An 18,057-nucleotide genomic window follows, 5' to 3' on the forward strand; every position below is an offset into this window, starting at 1 on the left:
TGCCCAGGGCAAGATGCAGCTCTTCGGTGGCTCAGGGGGCTCGGGGCAGTCCCCTGCCCGGCACACAGGGGCCAGCAGGAGCTCCCCAGGCACGGCTCAGGCCCTGTGCTGCCGCCCCCAGCGCCGCTGCCCGCGGAAGGGCTTTGGAGGTGGAACAAAGGGCTGGGAGCAGCCTCGGTGGAGCCAGCAGCAGATCCCACTGGGAAAAAAACCCCAGAAACAAACCAACAAAAGCCAGCAAAGTCCTTTCTGCTGGCGAGGGGCAGTGAAAGGAAGGGGATCTGGGGCTCCTCAGCTAACTGCTGGGCCTGGGAGTGCTTGAAAGGTTTCCTAGAGACAACAGCGCAGGGCATGGAAATGTTTTCCTTTTGCAGCACCACTCCTGCCTCCTCCTCCTCCTCCTCCTCAGTGCACCAACCTAAGCATGACCCCTGGGGATTTGACAGCTAACAACCACTCCTGGCTCCTGCCACTTCCTTCTGAGCCTTCCATGCCAGCTCCTTGCGATTCCTGAGCAGGATTCCAAGCCAGGAGCTGCTGAGCTGCTCTCTGGGCCTCAAGGCTCTCTCTTGCATCCTGCCCTGCACAAGGAGATGCTGAACCACCTGCTCCAGAGGCAGGAGCAAGAGAGGCTTCCTGCAGGCTGCTTGGGCAGGGTTCTGCCTTCCTCTGCTCAGCTCCAGTGGCCCTGCTCAAGGAGCCTCCTCTGGGCTGAGCACACAGCAAGCTGCCCAGAGGGGCTGAGGAGCCTGACCTCCCCTTGCCCAGGCAACAAGAACCTGAAGCAGAGCCTGCAGTGAGAGGAAGAAGGAAGCACTGCAAAGCAGCAGTGCCAGGGCTTGGGGGTGGACTCCCAGCTGCCCTCTGCCCTGCTCAGGGGCCTGGGCAGTTCCTTTAGCTCCTTCCTGCCTCAGTTTCCCTCCGGCCAAAGGGAGCCAAGAAGGTGCCCAGTGAGCCCAGCAGAGCTGCTGCCTTCTTCCCAGGGCTCCCATGGAGCAGAGCAGGGCAGGCAGGGACAAGTCACTGCTGGGGAGATTCCAGTGGGAATCCAGAAGCAAACCATTGCCCCTGAGAACAGCTGGGCACTGGAACCATCTCCCAGGGGATGGATTCAGCTGCACTGGACAGCTGGAAGCCTCAGCTGGGCAGGGTGCTGGGCCAGCTCACTTCACTTACACTGTGACCCCAAGGCTGATCCCTGGGGTCCCTTCCAACCTGGGATTCACTCTCTGTGATTTTCACTCTGAGCTTCCCAGGTGCCAGGGGAACCCCAGCACAGGCTCTGGTTGTGCCCTTCCCTGGCACTCAGCCTCCTCCACTGCCACCCAGGTGACTGAGCACTCAGGCTGCTCCTTCACCAAAGGGGTTCCAGGCCTTCAAGCTGGGAGAGAGCACAAATCCCCCAGGTGAAAGATGCTGCAGGCTGCTGGCTTCAGCAGAGCTCCACCAGCAAGGAAGCAAAGGATTTGATCCCCCCTGCAAAGGACATCCTGCAGCAGACCCTCAGAAAGGGTCCTGGCAGTGGACTTGGTGAGAAGGATTCAGCTCCAGGCAGGATTTAAGGCTGGCCAGCCAGGTGCTGGCTTTTGTGGTGACTGCTCCCAGAAGGGAGGGGGATGGAAACCCAGCACAGACCTGAGCCCTAAGGAGCAGCAGCAATGCTCTGAAGGCCTCACAAAGATACCCAGCAGAGGCTGCAGCCCAGCTGGCCCCAAGCCACCCTGGCACAGGGCTGCTGAAAGGGCAGCTCCCCAGCTGCCAGCACCTCCAGCAGGGACCCAACCTCCCTCCACCTGCCAGGGAGATGGAAGCAGCTCCAGAAGCCTCACAGAGGCCTTGGAGGCTCCAGAGGGGCTGGGAAGGTGCTCAGCTTCTCCACCTGCACCACAGGGGCACAGCCTCTGCCCCCTTCAGCTCTCTCCTTGCCTGCCTCAAGGCTCTGCTCTGGGGAGAGGAGGAAGCAGGGCTTGGCTGTGACACCCCCAGGGGAAACGTTTGATCAGGCTGCTGGCCACCAGCACAGCCTGTGGGTCTGTCTGTCTGTCTGTCCAGGCCCCAGCTCTGCCTCCCAGCCTCACCACAAAGCTCTCCCTGCACTGTGCCACAGGCTGCAGCTGGGCAGGGAACATTTCCCCCATGCCACAAAGATCTTCCTGCCCTGCACCAGGCTGACCCCAGGCCCCCTGAGTGCCTCTGGCCTCGTCTGCCACAGAGCCTTGTGCAGCCCTGCTGCCTCTGCCTGCCCTCCCCTTCCCAGAAAGCCTTCATCCTGGGGCCACCTGCAGGCTGCCTGCCCCAGGGGAAGGTCCCAGGGGGTCCCATCCCCCTGCAGGGGGCTGCAGGACAGGAGGCAATGGGCTGGAGCTGGAGCAGGGGAGGTTTGGATTGGACCTCAGGAGGAAGTTCTTCCCTCTGGGGGTGGTTTGACAGCCAAGGGGCTGCCCAGGGAGGCTGTGGATGCCTCCTCCCTGGAAGTGGCTCCTAGTCCAAGCTCCTCCTGCTCCCTGGGCCAGGCCACTGTCCCCTCCTGCCCTGCAACCCAGCTGCCCCCCACACCCTGCAGAGGGAACCTCCTGTGCTCTCTCTCTCTCCACTGCCAGGTCTTCACCTATCTGTGCAGGAGGCTCTCCATGCCTGGGCCTCCCTCCCAGCCCCTGCACTATCTGCAGCACACATCCAGGCCAGAGATAAGCAAAAGGTCCCTTTGTGCTCCTGGCCCCTGCCTGGCTTTCTCAGAACCCAGCTGCCCCCAACAGAGAGGGAAGACAAACAGCTGCACAGGGCCAGCACTGATAGTGCTCCAGGGAGCCCCTGGCACCACCTCCTGATGCCCAGGCAGAGGCAGAGGCTGCCCCAAGGCACTGGCAGGCTCCTAACCCCCCCCAGAGAAGGCCAAGCGGAGAGAGGAGCTGGTGGCACTGCCAGAGGAGGCTGTGCCATGGCCATTGCTGCCAGGCAGGCAGCTGGCACAGGCTGATGTGTGCAGGCAACAAGGGCACCCACTGATGGCCTGGCAGAGCTGGGGCTGCACTGCTCTGCTGCAGGCTGGCAGGAAAGCCAAGGGCAGCTCTCAGAGAGGGAGAGATTGATGCTGGGGCTGGGAGGGGGCTCAGAGCCTCAGCTTCACCTCCACAGCCCAAGAGGAGGTGGGGGATGGGCAGAAGGGATGGGGCCCAGGGGCAGTGCTGCACCACCCTGTGCTGAGCCTTCTGGGGCTGAGTTCTGCATGGCCCTGGCTGCCCCATGCCTCAGTTTCCCCTTCCCCAGCCCCTGGGGGCTGATGGAAGGAGACCTTCCCAGAGCTCAGCTCTGGGAGCCCCCCTGCACTTCTGGGGCCTTCTCTTTTCCTCCTTCCCCAACCCCTGGCTGGGCACAAACACCAAGTGCCCAGGGAGCAGAGAGCCAGAGCCTCCTGCCTTTGATTCATGAGGCCTCCACGCAGTTCAGTTTGCCTCCCCCTGCAGTTCCCACGGGAAAAGCTGCTCTGCACTTCCTACCCAAGCCCAGTTTGTCCTGCAGGGTTGGGAGCTGGGAGACAAGAAGCCTCCTCCTGCCCTTGCTGGGCCTGAGCTGGGCCTGCTGTGCCCCCTCCTGCTGGGCTGAGCCTGGGGGAGGAAACAGAGGGGGCAGGTGAGTGGCACCCTGAGCTTGCCTGGGGAGCTGGCAGCAGGTTCAGCAGTGCCCAGGGCAGGGCAGGAAGCTGTGCAGGGTGCTGGCAAACATCCTGCCTGCACAGCACCCCCAGCACTGCACCCAGCTGCACAGCCCAGGCTGGGGCACCCCTGCTGCTGCTGCTGCTGCAGCCCAGGCCTGGGCACCCCTGCTGCTGCTGCTGCTGCAGCCCAGGAGGAAGGTTGGGAGAGGCCTGGGAGCTGCTGGTGGAAATCACCAAGTCCCTGCCCTAATCTTTTGCCTTCTGCCCCTCCAGTGCCCAGTGAAAGCCTTTCTGCCTCACTGCCTGAGCTCTGCTGGGGCCTGGGGCTCTCACAGCACCAAGAGATTTGCACTCCCCTCCAGCACTGGGCTTTGCACTGCTGGGGTTGGTGGTTTCACAGCCTCCTGCCAGGGCAGCTCCCTCCTCCTCCTCCTCCTGCCCTGCTCCCCTCCTCTGTATCACCATCCCCTGCTCCTGGGGTGGCTGTGAAGTGATGCCAAGTGCCAGCACCAATTGTTTCAGGGCAGAGATTGTGATCTGCCTGCAGGAGAGGGGAGAGAGCTCCCTCAGCCAAGGGCCAGCTGCTGCTGTGAGCACATCAGGCAGGGCCAGCAGCAGCTAACAGCTGCCCTGCAGCCTGGCTCAGCAGCTTGCTCAGCCCTGTGCCAGCAGGTTGCTGTCCATGCAAACAGCTCTCCACCTTTGCTTCTGTTCCCAGGCACACACTGCCTGAGAGTCCTCTTCATCCTCCTCAGTCATGAGCTCTGGGCCAGAGGCTGAGCCTCTCCCCCTGCCCCTGCCAGGGCTGAGCCTCTCTCCCCCTGCCCCTGCCAGGGCTCCCTGCCAGGTGCTGCAGGACAACCAGAGCAGACCCCAGCCAGAGCCACCCCAACCCCAGTGTGGACAAGAGGGAGCTCAGCCCCTGCCCAGGGCAGCCTGGGAGGGCAGCCTGGGAGGGCAGCCTGGGAGGGCAGCCTGGGAGGGCAGCCTGGGAGGGCAGCCTGGCAGCATTGCTGTGTGCCAGGGAGGTGCAACAGGCTGGGAGGCAGAGCTGGTGTCAGCCATCAGCTGCACCCCTGGGCCCTCAGCAGGCTCCCAGGGGCAGCACAGGAGCAGCTCTCAGCCCTTTCAGCCCCACAGCTCATTTGTACCTGCAGAGCTGCTGAGCACAGGCTCAGGCTGCTTGGTCACTTCCTGCACAGCAGGAGCTCAGCAACGATCTCTGCTCACCTGCAGGAGCAGCTGAGAGCCACAGCACAGCCCCAGGCACAGAGCAGTTCCTGCTCCCCACCTCCTGCCCCTGGCACCTGCAGCCCTCCCCAGCTGAGCCCCTGAAGGCACAGCTGGGGCAGGGAGCCCGGGGCCAGGCTGCAGAGCACTGCCCCAGCCAGGGCAGGGAAGGTGCTGGCAGTCCTCAGCCACCAGAGGAGTCTGCTGCTCCTGGGCCCTCCCTGCATCCTGCCTTCAGCTGTGCAAGCTGCAGCTGCAGAGAGCTCTGACAGTTGCAGCAGGGCTGCAGAGCAGCTGCGAGGCAGGCAGAGAGGCACCGTGGCACAGGGCCCTGGGGGCTGGCAGCAGCACCACCATTGCCCAGCCTGGGCAGCACCTGGCCCCCCCTGGCACAGCCAGCACCTGGCCCCCACACTGGCACAGCCAGCACCTGCCCTCCCCTGGCACAGCCAGCACCTGGCCCCCCCTGGCACAGCCAGCACCTGCCCCCCACACTGGCACAGCCAGCACCTGCCCCCCACACTGGCACAGCCAGCACCTGGCCCCCACACTGGCACAGCCAGCACCTGCCCTCCCCTGGCACAGCCAGCACCTGGCCCCCCCTGGCACAGCCAGCACCTGCCCCCCACACTGGCACAGCCAGCACCTGCCCTCCACACTGGCACAGCCAGCACCTGGCCCCCCCTGGCACAGCCAGCACCTGGCCCCCACACTGGCACAGCCAGCACCTGGCCCCCACACTGGCACAGCCAGCACCTGGCCTCCACACTGGCACAGCCAGCACCTGCCCTCCCCTGGCACAGCCAGCACCTGGCCCCCCCTGGCACAGCCAGCACCTGCCCCCCACACTGGCACAGCCAGCACCTGCCCTCCACACTGGCACAGCCAGCACCTGCCCCCCACACTGGCACAGCCAGCACCTGCCCTCCACACTGGCACAGCCAGCACCTGCCCCCCACACTGGCACAGCCAGCACCTGGCCCCCCCTGGCACAGCCAGCACCTGGCCCCCACACTGGCACAGCCAGCACCTGGCCTCCCCTGGCACAGCCAGCACCTGGCCTCCCCTGGCACAGCCAGCACCTGCCCCCCACACTGGCACAGCCAGCACCTGGCCCCCACACTGGCACAGCCAGCACCTGGCCTCCCCTGGCACAGCCAGCACCTGGCCCCCCCTGGCACAGCCAGCACCTGGCCCCCACACTGGCACAGCCAGCACCTGGCCCCCACACTGGCACAGCCAGCACCTGGCCCCCACACTGGCACAGCCAGCACCTGGCCTCCCCTGGCACAGCCAGCACCTGGCCCCCACACTGGCACAGCCAGCACCTGGCCCCCACACTGGCACAGCCAGCACCTGCCCTCCCCTGGCACAGCCAGCACCTGCCCTCCACACTGGCACAGCCAGCACCTGGCCCCCACACTGGCACAGCCAGCACCTGGCCCCCACACTGGCACAGCCAGCACCTGGCCTCCCCTGGCACAGCCAGCACCTGCCCTCCCCTGGCACAGCCAGCACCTGCCCTCCACACTGGCACAGCCAGCACCTGGCCTCCCCTGGCACAGTGGGGCTGGAGGGGGGCTAGGGGCAGGGGAGGAGAGCCAGGGGCTGTTTGAGGTCTGATTGCAGCAGGGCCACTGCCATGGAGTGGGAGCAGCTCCCACTGCCTGCAGGGGAGCACAGCATTGCCTCTCAGTCCTGGTTGGCAGCCAGGAGACTTCTGGGGAGCACCCTGCACCCCTGAGGGGCCCAGAGGTGCCTGCAGCTCCCTCTCCTACCTGTGCTGAGCTGCACTTCCAGCCCCTGGGTCTTGCTATGGCTCTGTGGGAGCCCTGCAGCAGCAGGCAGCCTGTCCCCTCCTGCCTGCTCTGCACCTGACTGAACAGCTCCAAGCTTCACCCTGGGCTGAGCACCCAGCCCCCGGAGATGCATTTTGCACCCTGGGCTCCCGGTTTGGGCTGGCAGGGAGCTCCACAGCTCACCCAGTGCCACCCCCTGCAGCCAGCAGGGACCTCCTGCCCCGGAGCAGGCTGCCCCCAGCCCTGCCCGGCCAGGCATGGAGCCTCCAGCGCCTCCCGGGGCAGCCTCTGTCGCCCTCACGGCGCAGAGCTTGCTGCTCACAGCCGGCCGGAGCCTCCTGCGAGCCACCGGAGCTGCGCAGGACAGCAGGGAAGGCTTTTGCCAGCCCAGGGCTGTGCGAGGCTCAGCGAGCTCCCTGCCGGCTGCTGTGGGGTCTGGAGCAGGCAGACAGCGATCAGGACCTGCCCTCTGCTGGCAGCTGGGCTGGGGGCAGCCCCGGGGGGGCAGCTGCCTCCTTGTGGGGCTGCAGGGAAGCCAACACACAGCAGCTCCTTCCTCTGCCCTGCCCACAGCACATCCCCCTGGCAGGCCAGAGGCACAGGGACCCCTGAGAGTGCCCAGGAGATCCTTGCCCCAGCCTCCTGCCCAGCCCTCTCCACAGCTTCCCTCCCCCAGCAAGCTCAGCCACTTCATCTGACCTCAGCTCCTCTCAGGGCTGGGCTCTGAAGCCCCCAGGGTCCCACAGCCAGGCTGCTGCAGGCTCCTCTGCCATGCTGAGCCCCCCCCAGGCTGCAGCCCCTGCAAAGCCCTGGGGGCTGTCCCTCCCCAAAGGCTCCAGAGCCACCAGATCCAATTATCCTTCTCCAGCCTGCACCCCAAGAAGCTTCACAGCTCAGCTCTGGGGCTGGGCACAGCAGAGGGATGATGCAGCTGGACCTCAGCAGGCTCTCAGCTCTCCTGCCCCGGGCTCAGGCAGCTGCCCAGTGCCAGTGCCCCTGGGAAGGGCAGTGCCTGCCTCTTCTGGGGGCAGCCCTGGACTCCCTCAGGCTGCAGAAGCCTTTCAGGATCACTGAGCCCAGTCCCCAAGCCAACACCAAGCTAACCATGGCCCAGGGATGAAGATTCCACCACTGCCCTGGGCAGCCTGGGCCAGGCCTTGGCAACCTCCTTGGGGAAGAAATCGTTCCTCATGCCCAAGCTGAACCTCCCCTGCTGCAGCCTGAGGCTGCCTCCTCTTGTCCTCTCATTTGTTGCTTGGGAGAGGAGCCCAACCTCTCCCCCCTGGCTCCAGCCTCCTCCCAGGGAGCTGCAGAGAGCACTGAGGTCTCCCTCAGCCTCCTCCTCTCCAGGCTGAACCCCCCCAGCTCCCTCAGCTGCTCCTCCCCAGCCCCTTCCCAGCCTTGCTTGCCCTTCTCTGGGCCCTCCCAGCCTCCCAATGTCCTTCTTGGAGTGAGGAGCCCCCAGACCAACCTGCCTGCACAATCAGAGTAGAACCATCACCTCCCCCCCTCCCTTCCCTCAGCTGGAGCCCAGGGTGCCAGAAGGTTCTCTTGGTGCTGAACATGGGAAGGAGGAAAGCTTCCAGCAGCTGGGCAAACACAAGGTGCCCAGGAAGGCTCCCAGACTACCTCCACCCTGCACTTTGTCAGCCTGCTGCCAGCTGACCGACTTCACAGCCCTGCCAGAGGAAACTGGCACCTCCAGCTGGCAAGCCCTGCCCCTGGCACTGGCATTTCCCACTCCACATGGGCTCCAAGAGGGGGGAAAAGCAGCCCCCCCCCCCCCCCCCCCCCCCCCCCCCCCAGGCAGCCCTCCACCCATGGCCACAAGCTGCCAGCAGGGCTCTGCTCCCAGAGCCTGTCCCTTGCAGGCAGGATCCCTGGCAACACCTCTGAGCATGGCACCGAGGGGCTCCTGTCCTGCCTGCTGCCTCCTCCCCCCAGCTGCCTGCCTCCTCCAGTGGCTGCTCCCAGCCCCTTCAGAGCAGCTCCTGCCTGAGGCTCGCCAGAAGCTGAGCCCCTGGGGGGCTGGGCCCCGGGGGTTTGCCTCATCAGAAAGGAGGGAACTGAGCTGCCCACAGCAGGGAGAGGGATGCTGCATCCATGCCTGCAGGACTGGCTGCAGGTGAGTGCAGTCCTGCAGCGCTGCCTGCCTCTGGGGGCTCTCTGCAGGAGGCAAGAGCAGAGCCAAGCCCTGAGCTGCACAGCTCTCAGGCACATGCAGGCTGCTCCCTCCCTCCACACTGGGCCCCTGCCCAATCTCCTTGGCCTGAAGCACTCCAGGATCTGGCTCCCACCACTGAGCACCATTCAGGTTTGTGCTTTGCCCCTGCTGAGCTTGCTGCCTGCCAGAACTTACTGCATGGAGCAACTGCTGCCTGACTCAGTACCCAGCTGCACACAGCAGCTCCCCACCCTGGCTCCCCCACTCACCCTTCCTCTGCACTCACCCAAGAGCAGCTCCTAAACTGGGTGAATTAACTCGATGGTGAGCTGAGAGCAAGGGGCACAGGGCTCCTCATGGCACCATGCACAGCACTAAGCAGCAGGAACTCCCCCAGACATTCCTGGCTCAGCTCAATCCTGCTTGGATGCCTTCACCCCAGGCTTGCCAGAGCTCACATCCCCATCCCCATCAGGGTCAGGCACTTCAGGAGTCACCCAGCAGACTCCTACCAACACGAAGCCCTCCCCTGCTCCCCACTGCACTTCCACCTCCAGCTCGCTCCCTGCCTTGCACACCTGCAGGAGCTCCTCACCTGGAAGCTCCCAGGGGCTCAGCAGCTCTGTGAACACAGCTCTGCCTCTTGTCAAGGAGCTGAGAGCCTGCAGAGGCACAGAGCCCTGCTGAGGGGTGGCAGAGGGGCTGCCTCCTGGCTTGGCAGAGCGCTGGCAGCTGCCAAGCTGCAGCAAGATGCCCAGCAGCACTGCCCCCCCTCCCCCCAATCACCTCAAAGGGCTTTTAATACCTCCAGCAGCAGCCCTCTGCCAACAGCTCTGCAGGAGGTAGAAGGCTGCCCTCCGGACTGCTCCTACTTCAGTCCCTGGATCTCTGTTGCCTCCTACCTTTGATGATCAAGAGGTTGGCTCCTGCAGGCACGGTTTGCTTCCAGCCTCCACCTCCCTCTGCCTCCTCCCCTTCCCTATCTGTGCACAGCTGCTGCAGCAGAGCCTGGGGAAGCTGCGTTGCCATCCAAACCAAACGAGATCAGGGCCTTTAATTCCCGGCCCGGCAGCTGTTGTTTACATCACTTTCCACCCCCCCTCCCTCCCCTTTCACACGCAACAAGTGGTTCTCACCCTGCTCTGGCTCTCCCACACAAGTACCTACACAGGAAGCCAGGGGTGGGAGTCCCGGGGGGGGGTTTCCTGTTCTGGCTCTCTGAAGCACTTCGGTGCCACCAAAGCTTTGATCAGGAGAGCCAAGCACGGCAGCTGGCACACCAAGGTCCAGCTAAGAGCAGAGGTTGCTTCCAACAGGAAAGCCTGAAGTGCTCCCTTGGTTAGCAGGCTCCTGGCACACTGCTGCTTGCTTTCCAAGCCTTTTTTCCCCCCCACCACTTTAGTACCAAGGGCAACAAGGGCTCCATCCCAGAGCAAGCACAAGAGGGCTGCCCAAGGCTTGGCTGTGCTGGGGAAGCAGGCTGAGGGCTCTGCCCTAAACGGCAGGTGGGAAACCACAAGCTTCAGGACAGCTCAGGAGAGGAAAGCCACATTCACCCCAGCCTCAAAACAAGTTGTGCCAGGGGAGGCTCAGGCTGGAGAGCAGGGAATGTTTCCTTATGGAAGGAGTGGGCAGGGGCTGGAACAGGCTGCCCAGAGAGTCACCGTGCAGGGAGGTGCTCAAGAAACCTGCGCCCACGGCAGCCGGGCACAGTGGTTCGGTGGCCACGGTGGTGCCAGGCTGATGGCTGGATGGGATGCCCTTAGAGGCCTTTCCAAGCAAACCAACCCTCTGACATTTACAGCCCTGCCCCACCGGCTCACGGCACCAGGAGAGGCACTGGGGCTGCAGCCGGCAGCGGGAGTCCGGCAGCGGCAGCCCGGCAGCGGCAGCGGGAGCCCGGCAGCGGGAGCCCGGCAGCGGGAGCCCGGCAGCCGGCTGGCGAGGGGCTGGCCGGGAGCAGCTGCGGGCACGGCAGAGGGGAGCTCAGGGGAACCCCTCGCTGCTGGGGTGCACTACAGAGCCACGGGGCCATGCAGGGCAGGGCAGGCTCCGGGCACCGGGGCCGTGCAGGGGGCTGGGCAGGGCAGGCTCCGGGCACCGGGGCCGTGCAGGGGGCTGGGCAGGGCAGGCTCCGGGCACCGGGGCCGTGCAGGGGGCTGGGCAGGGCAGGGCAGGGCAGGGCAGGCTCCGGATACCGGGGCCGTGCAGGGGGCTATGCAGGGCAGGGCAGGCTCCGGGCACCGGGGCCGTGCAGGGGGCTGGGCAGGGCAGGCTCCGGGCACCGGGGCCGTGCAGGGGGCTGGGCAGGGCAGGGCAGGGCAGGGCAGGCTCCGGATACCGGGGCCGTGCAGGGGGCTATGCAGGGCAGGGCAGGCTCCGGGCACCGGGGCCGTGCAGGGGGCTATGCAGGGCAGGGCAGGGCAGGGCAGGCTCCGGGCAGGGCAGGCTCCGGGCACCGGGGCCGTGCAGGGGGCAGGGCAGGGCAGGCTCCGGGCACCGGGGCCGTGCAGGCTCCGGGCAGGGCAGGCTCCGGGCACCGGGGCCGTGCAGGGGGCAGGGCAGGGCAGGCTCCGGGCACCGGGGCCGTGCAGGGGGCTGGGCAGGGCAGGCTCCGGGCACCGGGGCCGTGCAGGGGGCTGGGCAGGGCAGGCTCCGGGCACCGGGGCCGTGCAGAGGGCAGGGCAGGGCCGTGCAGGCTCCAGGCAGGGCAGGCTCCGGGCACCGGGGCCGTGCAGAGGGCAGGGCAGGGCCGTGCAGGCTCCGGGCAGGGCAGGCTCCGGACACCGGGGCCGTGCAGGGGGCTATGCAGGGCAGGGCAGGCTCCGGGCAGGGCAGGCTCCGGGCACCGGGGCCGTGCAGGGGGCTGGGCAGGGCAGGCTCCGGGCACCGGGGCCGTGCAGGGGGCTATGCAGGGCAGGGCAGGGCAGGGCAGGCTCCGGGCACCGGGGCCGTGCAGGGGGCTGGGCAGGGCAGGCTCCGGGCACCGGGGCCGTGCAGGGGGCTGGGCAGGGCAGGGCAGGGCAGGCTCCGGGCACCGGGGCCGTGCAGGCTCCGGGCAGGGCAGGCTCCGGGCACCGGGGCCGTGCAGGGGGCTATGCAGGGCAGGGCAGGCTCCGGGCACCGGGGCCGTGCAGGGGGCTATGCAGGGCAGGCTCCGGGCACCGGGGCCGTGCAGGGGGCTGGGCAGGGCAGGGCAGGCTCCGGGCACCGGGGCCGCGCGCGCCGCCTCCCGCCGCGACTGCAAATCCCACAAGGCCCCGCGCCCGCCCGAGCACGCGCCCCAGCACGTGACGCACGCGCACACCTCCATATGGCTCCAAGATGGCCGACGCGGCGTCCGGTAGCTCCGGCACGGTAACGGCGGCGCGCCGCCGGGACGCGGGGCGGCTGGAGAGGGCATCTCCCCGCGGGGAACGGAGCGGGAGGGCTGCGGCCTGCGGCCTGCTGGCGCCGAGGCGCCTGCGGCCTGCCCCCGGGGCGCTCGGGGCGGAGAGGCGCCGATTGGCTGAGTGGACGCGGGGAGGCGGGGCTCGGCGGCGGGGTTTGATTGGCTCGAGCTGTAGCGTTGCGATTGGCTGGCGGGGGGGCCGCGAGGCGGGGCTGCCCGCGGGGCGGCTTTCTTAAAGGGGCCGCGGCCGGCCGGGGCAGTGCTGGGGTCCCCATCCCTGGGCGTGGGGGGGGTTCAAAGTCACGGAGCTGTGGCGCTGAGGGCCGTGGTTTAGTGGTGACCTGGCAGCGCTGGGTTAATGCTTGGGCTCTGTGATCGTAAAGGTCTCTTTCAACCCGAAAGATCCCGTGGCTCTCTAGTGGGTGTTGGTGTCTGGGTGTGGGTCTGTGCGATGCATGTGGCTGTACTTGTGCGAGCCTGCTGGGGGGGACGGGCAGGGCCACCCCCTATCCACTGAACACAGGCAGCCCTGCCTTCAGCCCTCCAGTGCCACACAGCCTGTCCCATGGGCAGTGCCCTCCTCAGCACCTGCTTCTGGGGACCTCGCTGCTCCCCCGGGGTCTGGAGGTGGCTTCACTTCTCTGAGCTCTCGTTTTGGGGCATCTCTATGTCCACAGAGGTCGGGCAGCAAGCATGCAACCACCCCTGCAGATAACTACTACCTGGCCCGGAGGAGGACCCTGCAAGTGGTGGTCAGCTCCTTGCTCACTGAAGCTGGCTTCGAGAGCGCTGAGAAGGCAGCGGTGGAGACGCTGACAGAGATGTTACAGAGCTGTGAGTCTCCTGCTTGTGTGTGTCCAGCCCAGGCCATTCTTGTTTCTCTCTTTTCAAGCTGGCCTTCCACTCATTCATTTTGCTGCTTTTTCTTCTGTTTTGCCTTTTCCCCCCCTTATTTTTATTGTCTTGTACTGTTAGCTGGTGAAGGCTCTTAGAACAGAGGTCCTGTGAGGAGCAGCTGGGAGCATAAAGAAGCTTAGGGGAGACCTTCTGGCTCTCTACAGCCTGGGGATGGACTCTGTGATCTGTGGAGATCTCTTCCAACCTCCAACCTCCAACCTCCTTCCTCTCTGTGATTCCTGAGAGGAAGTTGGAATGAGTGTGTGTGGGGGGGCATCACTCTCTTCTCCCTAGTAACAAATGAGAGGACATGGCCCCAAAGAGGTCTAGCTTGGATGTTAGGAATGATTTCTTCACTGGAAGAGTGGTTTAAGCTCTGGAGCAGGCTGCCTAAGGCAGTGGTGGGGAGTCACCAGCCCTGGAGGGGTTTCAAAGGGGTTTAAGAGATGTGGATGTGGTGCTGGGGAACATGGTTTAGTGGTAGAGTCAGCTGTGCTGGCTTAGTGGTTGGCCTGGATGCTCTTAAAGCTCTGTTTGAACCTTAATGGTTGGCCTGGATGCTCTTAAAGCTCTGTTTTAACCTTAATGGTTGGCCTGGATGCTCTTAAAGCTCTGTTTTAACCTTAATGGTTGGCCTGCATGATCTTTAAAGCTTGGTTTTAACCTTAATGGTTGGCCTGAATGATCTTAAAGCTCTTCTCCACACCTCCTGGTGCTGTGAGGCCATGCAGCATGGTGCTGGTTTGTGTTTTCCCCCCTCCAGACATCTCTGAAATCGGCAGGAGTGCAAAGTCCTACTGCGAGCACACGGCCCGGACGCAGCCCACGCTGTCGGACATCGTGGTGACCCTGGTGGAAATGGGTGAGGAGCTGACCTGGTCCCACTGCAGGGGACTGGAGAGTGCAGAAGATTTGTCTGTGGGCATCAGTGCCTCCCATCCCTGGTGCCTGGGGGGTGTGCTGCCTGCTCTCTGTGGGCTCAGCTGTTGCTGCTGTGGACGCAGGGCGAAGGCGCAGCGCGTGCTTCCCTTTGTCCCTTTGCCTTCTCCTTTCTCGTGGAGTTTGGAGGAACTCTGGGGGAATGCTGGGAGAGAGGATTTGGGACAGGATGAGCTGAGGGTGACCTTTGCTTGGTGGTCTCCTTTGTGTTGCCAGGGTTCAACGTTGAGCTGCTTCCTGCGTACGCCAAGCGCTCCCAGCGGATGGTCATCACCGCCCGTACGTGGGAACTCCTTCCTCCTCTGACACAGGGCTTTGGGAATGATGTAGCTTTCCTCCCTGAGGGCATCCAGGGAGCTCCTGGGTGCACTCCAGTGCTCCTGCCAGTGCAGTTTGTGTTAAGTCTCCTGGTAGCTGCTGTGTGGTAGGTGAAGGAAGGGGCCCTCGGCACCCCCCTGGCGCAGGAGGATCCTCCAGGTGGTTTTGCTCTCCTCGTGTGGGAGAGAAGGGCCAAGTAACCCCATGGCAAACACCAGCTGAAATTCCTGCCCCTGGGATGTGCCCTCTCCCTTTTACAGGATGAAAGCAGCACTTTATGCCCAGCTCCTGGCAGAGTGCAGCTGCCTGATTTGTCTGTGTGCCTGTGTTCCACCTGCAGCTCCTGTGACAAACCAGCCCGTGACTCCCAAAGCCCTGACGGCTGGGCAGAACAAGCCACATCCCTCCCACATTCCTGGCCACTTCCCTGAGTTTCCAGATCCCCACACTTACATCAAGACACCAGTGAGTGAGAGAGAGAGAGAGAGAGATGTTTGTCTGCCATTTGGGGCCTGTGACACCAGGAGTGCTGTAGCAAGAGCTTCTTCTGCAGGGCTGCTGCTGCATTTGCTCTCCTGCCTTTGTCTGTGGCTTGTTTCTGGGTTCCCCTTGCTGTGGGTTTCTGCCTCCCTGACCTGCAGCACGGCTGGGGAAGGGTCTGAGAGGGCAAAGCTTATGAGGAGCAGCTGAGGGAGCTGGGGGTGTTCAGCCTGGGGAAGGGGAGGCTGAAGGGAGGCCTCATTGCTCTCTGCAGCTCCCTGAAAGGAGGCTGCAGTGAGGGGGGGTTGGGCTCTTCTCCCTGGTCTCAGGTGATAGGAGAGGCAATGGCCTGGGATTGTGCCAGGGGAGGGTTAGGTTGGAGATGAGGATCCTGGCACAGGCTGCCCAGGGAGGTGGTGGAGTCCCCATCCCTGGAGGTGTTCAGGAAGCTGTGGCCATGGCACCTGGGGCCAGGGTCTGGGGGCCGTGGGGGTGTTGGTTGGACTCCATGGTCCCAGAAGGCTTTTCCAGCCCCAACACTGCCACGACTCTGCCATCTGCCCCTCCCTGGCAGCCTGTGCCTGTTGGAAGTCAACACTTGCCTGCAGCAGCTGTGGTGCCCTGATGCCCTGCAGCCTCTGCCAGGCTGCTTGCTGCCCTCTGTCCTTGCCCCGCAGACGTACCGGGAGCCGGTCTCTGACTACCAGGTGCTGCGGGAGAAGGCAGCGTCCCAGCGGCGCGACGTGGAGAGAGCCCTCACACGGTTCATGGCCAAGACAGGGGAGACCCAGAGCCTCTTCAAGGATGATGTTAGCACATTCCCATGTGAGTTACCTGGCAACACCTTGTGCTGCAGGTGGCAGCTGGCTGAGCCAGGCTGCCCTGCGCCGCAGCTGCAGCTTAGGGAAGATGTTGAGGCGCTGGAAGGTGTCCAGGGAAGGGCAACAGAGCTGGGGAGGGGTCTGGGGCACAGCCCTGGGAGGAGAGGCTGAGGGAGCTGGGGTTGCTTAGCCTGCAGAAGAGGAGGCTCAGGGGAAACCTGGAGCTCTCTCCAATGCCCTGAAGGGAGGTTGTAGCCAAGAGGGGATTGGTCTCTTCTCCCAGGCACCCAGACCTGGGGCTTGGGGGAGGCTTCTCCCAGCTTGCTGACTGTGTCCTTTTCCCTGGCCCTAGTGATTGCTGCCAGGCCTTTCACTGTGCCCTACCTGACAGCCCTGCTCCCCTCTGAGCTGGAGATGCAGCAGATGGAAGAGACAGACTCCTCTGAGCAAGACGAGCAGACCGACACTGAGAACCTGCCCCTGCACATGGGCACGGTAGGGGCAGCCTGGCAGCTCCAGGCCTCCTGGGCCTGACCTGCTTCAGCTTCTGAAGCTTGGTGCTTTGCCAGGGCTGGGTGGGAGGTGGCAGCGTGGGTTGCATGATGCCAGCTGTGAGCGACTGAACAGTGCCTTGGCTCTGGAGCTTCCTGCAGGGTGCAGGGCCAAGTGAGGCTGGGTCATGAGCTTTCAGCACAACCTTGGCTTCAGTGGGAGGGGGGAGAGGGTTGTCCTAGGATCCCACCCTGCTCCTGTGAGCCCTCAGGGCACAGCTGCTGGGTGCCAGCTCCTCGTGTGCCGCTCTTTGCCTCGGCTGCCGGTTGTCTCTGTTGCCCTCAGCTTCTGTCTCGGAGCATCTCAGCCTGGTTTAGCCATAACCTGGCTTGGTTGTGCTCAGGGGTGGGGTGTTCTGGTTTGATTTTTCCTGTGGCAGGATGATTCAGGAGCTGAGAAGGAGAATGCTTCGGTGCTGCAGCAGAGCAGCTCCCTGCCGGGCAGCCGCAACGGGGAGGAGAATGTGATCGACAATCCCTACCTGCGGCCCGTCAAGAAGCCCAAGATCCGCAGGAAGAAGTGAGGGGCACCCAGCTGCCTGCCCAGAGCAACAGAGCCCTGGGGGCTCAGCCCCTCTGCTGTGTGAGCAGAGGCATGGGGAGAGGCAGGAGAGGCAGACTGGCTGAGGGGCAGAAGCAGAAGGCTGAGCTCTGCCTGCCTAGCAGGCTGTGCTCTCCTCCTGGTTTGCAGTGCTCCCTCTTTTCCCCTCTGCTCTCCTGCTGCCTTGGAATGGCCACTGGTTGACTGCCTGGAAAGCCTGGAAGGACCCTGGGTCACAGCTGGGACTTGTCTGCTTTGCTTTGGTTTGCTCTGACTGTCAGCAGGATTTTACCCTCTGAGGAGATGGAGGACACAGGAAGGTTCTCCTGCTCAGAGCTTCCCAGCAGGCTCTGCACAGCAGCAGGGCAGAGCTCATCTGTGGCTGGCAGGCTGGAGAAGCAGCTCCTGCAGCCCACCCTGCCCAGCCTTAGCATCTGAGCAGCTTGAATTAAGAGAGACAGAGAGGTTTAAACCTTCCAGTGGGTTCTTGGCAGGTAAAGGCAAACAGCTTTGTCTTCTCCAAGGCAAGGCTGATGTGTGCAGAGCAGATGCAGAGCTGAGGCCCTGCTCCTCCTGACTGCAGCTGTGTGGTGTTTCCCCTTGTGCTGCTGGGAGCTCATCCTCCAGCAGCGTGGCAGGAGGGCTCAGGAGCTACTTTTTGCACTTCCACTGTTGCTTTCAGCACAGCACCAACTCCCTTGGAGAGCTCAGCCCTTGGCCAGCCGCTGTGCTGAGCCGCTGGGCACACAGAGTGAAGCTCTCTGGGTTGCCCTCTGCAAGGCCATGCTGTGCATCTCACTTCCTTGTTTTGCCCATTCCCAAACACAGCTTTTTTAGCCACAGAAATTACTCTTTTTATTACTTTTTTTCCCAACCCACCCATTTATTTCCCCAGAGCAAGAGAAGAGCTTCATTCCAGCAGTGGAAATGATTGGTGAGAGGTTTGGGACTGTGAGCTGCTGCTGGAGAGCTTTGCTTTCATGATCCTTCAACATTCCTTGGTGGGGTTCAAGCCCTCAGGTTAAATTCCTTTGCTCAAAGTCTCCTGCAATTGGATCCTGCCTCCCAAAGACCTCTTCTGGATGAGAAGCTGCTGGCAGAGGCACCAGGAGCTGCTTGCCACAGACTGCCAGGCAGCTTGTGGCTTCCTGGAGCAGGAGCCGAGTGCATAAAGTCTGCTGCAGCCAGGGGGGTGGAGAGGAAGTTCTCTCTGTGTGTCTGTGTGCAACTCTGCTTGCTCCAAGCGTCCTCCCAGGCCTCCCTTTCCTGCT

At 64.0% G+C, this 18,057-nt stretch overlaps 2 protein-coding genes across 2 annotated transcripts in view; one reads left to right on the top strand and one right to left on the bottom strand.

Annotated features, from left to right (window-relative positions):
- Nucleotides 1-12,256, bottom strand: part of CCND3 (cyclin D3) — a 34,587-nt gene extending 22,331 nt beyond the window's left edge. The window contains exon 1 of the mRNA XM_054176495.1: nucleotides 12,156-12,256. Within this exon, the coding sequence (XP_054032470.1) occupies nucleotides 12,156-12,251 (96 nt within the window). The 5' untranslated portion in view covers nucleotides 12,252-12,256. The remainder of the gene's footprint in view (nucleotides 1-12,155) is intronic.
- TAF8 (TATA-box binding protein associated factor 8) lies at nucleotides 12,105-17,357 on the top strand. Its single transcript, XM_054176493.1, has 8 exons — nucleotides 12,105-12,205; nucleotides 12,917-13,073; nucleotides 13,900-13,998; nucleotides 14,292-14,354; nucleotides 14,734-14,858; nucleotides 15,551-15,698; nucleotides 16,047-16,189; nucleotides 16,626-17,357. Exons 1-8 carry the CDS (start codon nucleotides 12,173-12,175, stop codon nucleotides 16,767-16,769), a joined length of 912 nt encoding a protein of 303 aa, XP_054032468.1. The 5' UTR covers nucleotides 12,105-12,172; the 3' UTR covers nucleotides 16,770-17,357.
- Nucleotides 17,358-18,057: the final 700 nt, after the last annotated feature.

Source organism: Dryobates pubescens, chromosome 35, assembly GCF_014839835.1.
Source record: "Dryobates pubescens isolate bDryPub1 chromosome 35, bDryPub1.pri, whole genome shotgun sequence".
NCBI classification, from domain to species: Eukaryota; Metazoa; Chordata; class Aves; order Piciformes; family Picidae; genus Dryobates; species Dryobates pubescens.